Source organism: Charadrius vociferus, unplaced genomic scaffold (genome assembly GCF_000708025.1).
Source record: "Charadrius vociferus isolate BGI_N301 unplaced genomic scaffold, ASM70802v2 scaffold41, whole genome shotgun sequence".
Lineage (NCBI taxonomy): Eukaryota > Metazoa > Chordata > Aves > Charadriiformes > Charadriidae > Charadrius > Charadrius vociferus.
Genome location: NW_009647013.1, coordinates 1,460,480 through 1,462,420, shown reverse-complemented (window position 1 = coordinate 1,462,420; position 1,941 = coordinate 1,460,480). Strand labels below are relative to the sequence as shown.

Here is a 1,941-nt window from a genome sequence, read left to right as displayed (position 1 = left end):
ATCGTGGGGCTCAGCCCCCCGGGTGCCCCCCAAGGGGGAGGAAGAGGAGGAGACAGGCTCGGACCGGGGGCTGATGCTGTCCCCCAGTATCCTGAAGGCCCTGGAAGGGGTGCAGTACATTGCGGACCACCTGCGAGCAGAGGATGCTGATTTCTCGGTGAGTGGGTGTCCCCAAGGGCTGGGGGGTGAGGAGGGGGTCCCCCACTTGTACCTCCATGGGGGGTGTGATGTCCATGCTGGTACCCCTAGTTGGTTCCTTGGCTGCTGAGGACCCAAAGCCAGGGAGAAGATCAACAGCCACCTCCTGGGAGATGCCCGATCCACAGGGTCATAGAATCATTGAATGGTTTAGGTTGGAAGGGACCTTGAAGATCATTTAGCCCACCCCCCCCTGCCATGAGCAGGGACACCTCCCACCAGCCCAGGTTGCTCCAAGCCCCGTCCAACCTGGCCTTGAACACCTCCAGGGATGGGGCAGCCACAGCTTCTCGGGGCAACCTGCACCAGGGGATCACCACCCTCAGAGGGAAATTTTCTTCCTAATATCTCATCTAAATCTGCCTTCTTGCAGTGTGAAGCCATTCCCCCTCGTCCTGTCACTCCATGCCCCAGTAAAAAGTCCCTCCCCAGCTCTCCTGGAGCCCCTTTAAGCACTGGAAGGGGCTCTAAGATCTCCCCGGAGCCTTCTCTTCTCCAGGCTGAACAACCCCAACTCTCTCAGCTTGATCAGTTGAGGGTTCCTTCCTCCCTCCTCCCACTTGTCATTCCTCCAGCTCCTGTCCCTGCCGTCTGCGGGGATGTTGGAGGTCCCTCTCCTGCCCATTGTGTCCTGCCCTCGGAGAGCGGCCATGGCCCAGTCTGCCCTGCTGGGACCCAGCTCAGAGGCTGCACCACTACTTTTAGCCGGGTGGTTTCAGAAAACCCTGAGGGGAGGATTAGCTCTGCCCCAAGCAGCCTCCCCAGAGAGGTCCACCCCCCAGCCCTGCCGCTCCAGGAATTTCCCGAGACACGGGGTATCTCCTCGCCTTGATGCAAATAGTGGATGCAGAGGAAGCCCCGGGTGGCCTCCTAACCCCAAGGGGTCCTCACAAACGGGGGCTGCATCCTCTGCCCTCGCTCACAACCCCTCTCTGCCCGGCAGGTGAAGGAGGACTGGAAGTACGTGGCCATGGTGATCGACCGCATCTTCCTCTGGATGTTCATCATCGTCTGCTTGCTGGGCACCGTGGGGCTCTTCCTCCCGCCCTACCTGGCAGGGATGATCTAGGGGCTGAGCCAGGCTGTGGTGGGGATGGCAAGGAGATGCACAATCCCTCCTCCCGGGGAGCGGGCACGGTGGTGCCCACATCCAGCTGGACCCTTGCCTCTCCCTGGGAGGACACGGGTGGACCATGGAGGACCCTTGGATGGGGAATGCAGGGTGAAGCAAGGGTTATGCCAAGGGGTGACCTGGGGATGGTGTGGAGGGATGGCTGCCTTCCATCCTACCTGGGGCAGTCGCAGCCATCCTGGCATCGAGAAAGGCATGGTACAGCTTCTCCAGTGCCCAAGCACAGGCTGGAGGCATCTAGGAGGGCACCTACCTCCTCGAGCTGCTGCAAGTCCTACCCAAAACCCAAGAGCTGCATCTGGTCATGACTCCAACGTGCTGGGCAAGAAGAGGGGACATCACAGCTGCTTTAGGACACATCCTGATGGCTGCGTGCTCAGGACCTCAGGCTGGCAAAGTCATGTATGACATAGGGCAGGCAATAACGCTTTGGATGGTCCATGCAGAAGGGACACAGCCATGGGAGGAGAGAGGTCCCTGCTCAGCAGACCCTCTGCAACCCTCTCCCGCACCATCCCACGCCGGAGCTCGAGGCGGCAAGGAGATGGGAACACCCAGAAACAGAGGTGGCTCAGAAGGGAAAAACCACCCTGAGGAATGGGATAACCCAC

General features: G+C 60.3%; 1 protein-coding gene across 1 annotated transcript in view; it reads left to right on the top strand.

Annotated features, from left to right (window-relative positions):
• CHRNA2 (cholinergic receptor, nicotinic, alpha 2 (neuronal)) overlaps window positions 1–1,267 on the top strand; it is a 5,512-nt gene extending 4,245 nt beyond the window's left edge. Inside the window, 2 exon segments of the mRNA XM_009895469.1 lie at window positions 15–157; window positions 1,142–1,267. Coding sequence (XP_009893771.1) covers window positions 15–157; window positions 1,142–1,267 — 269 coding nt within the window.
• Window positions 1,268–1,941: the final 674 nt, after the last annotated feature.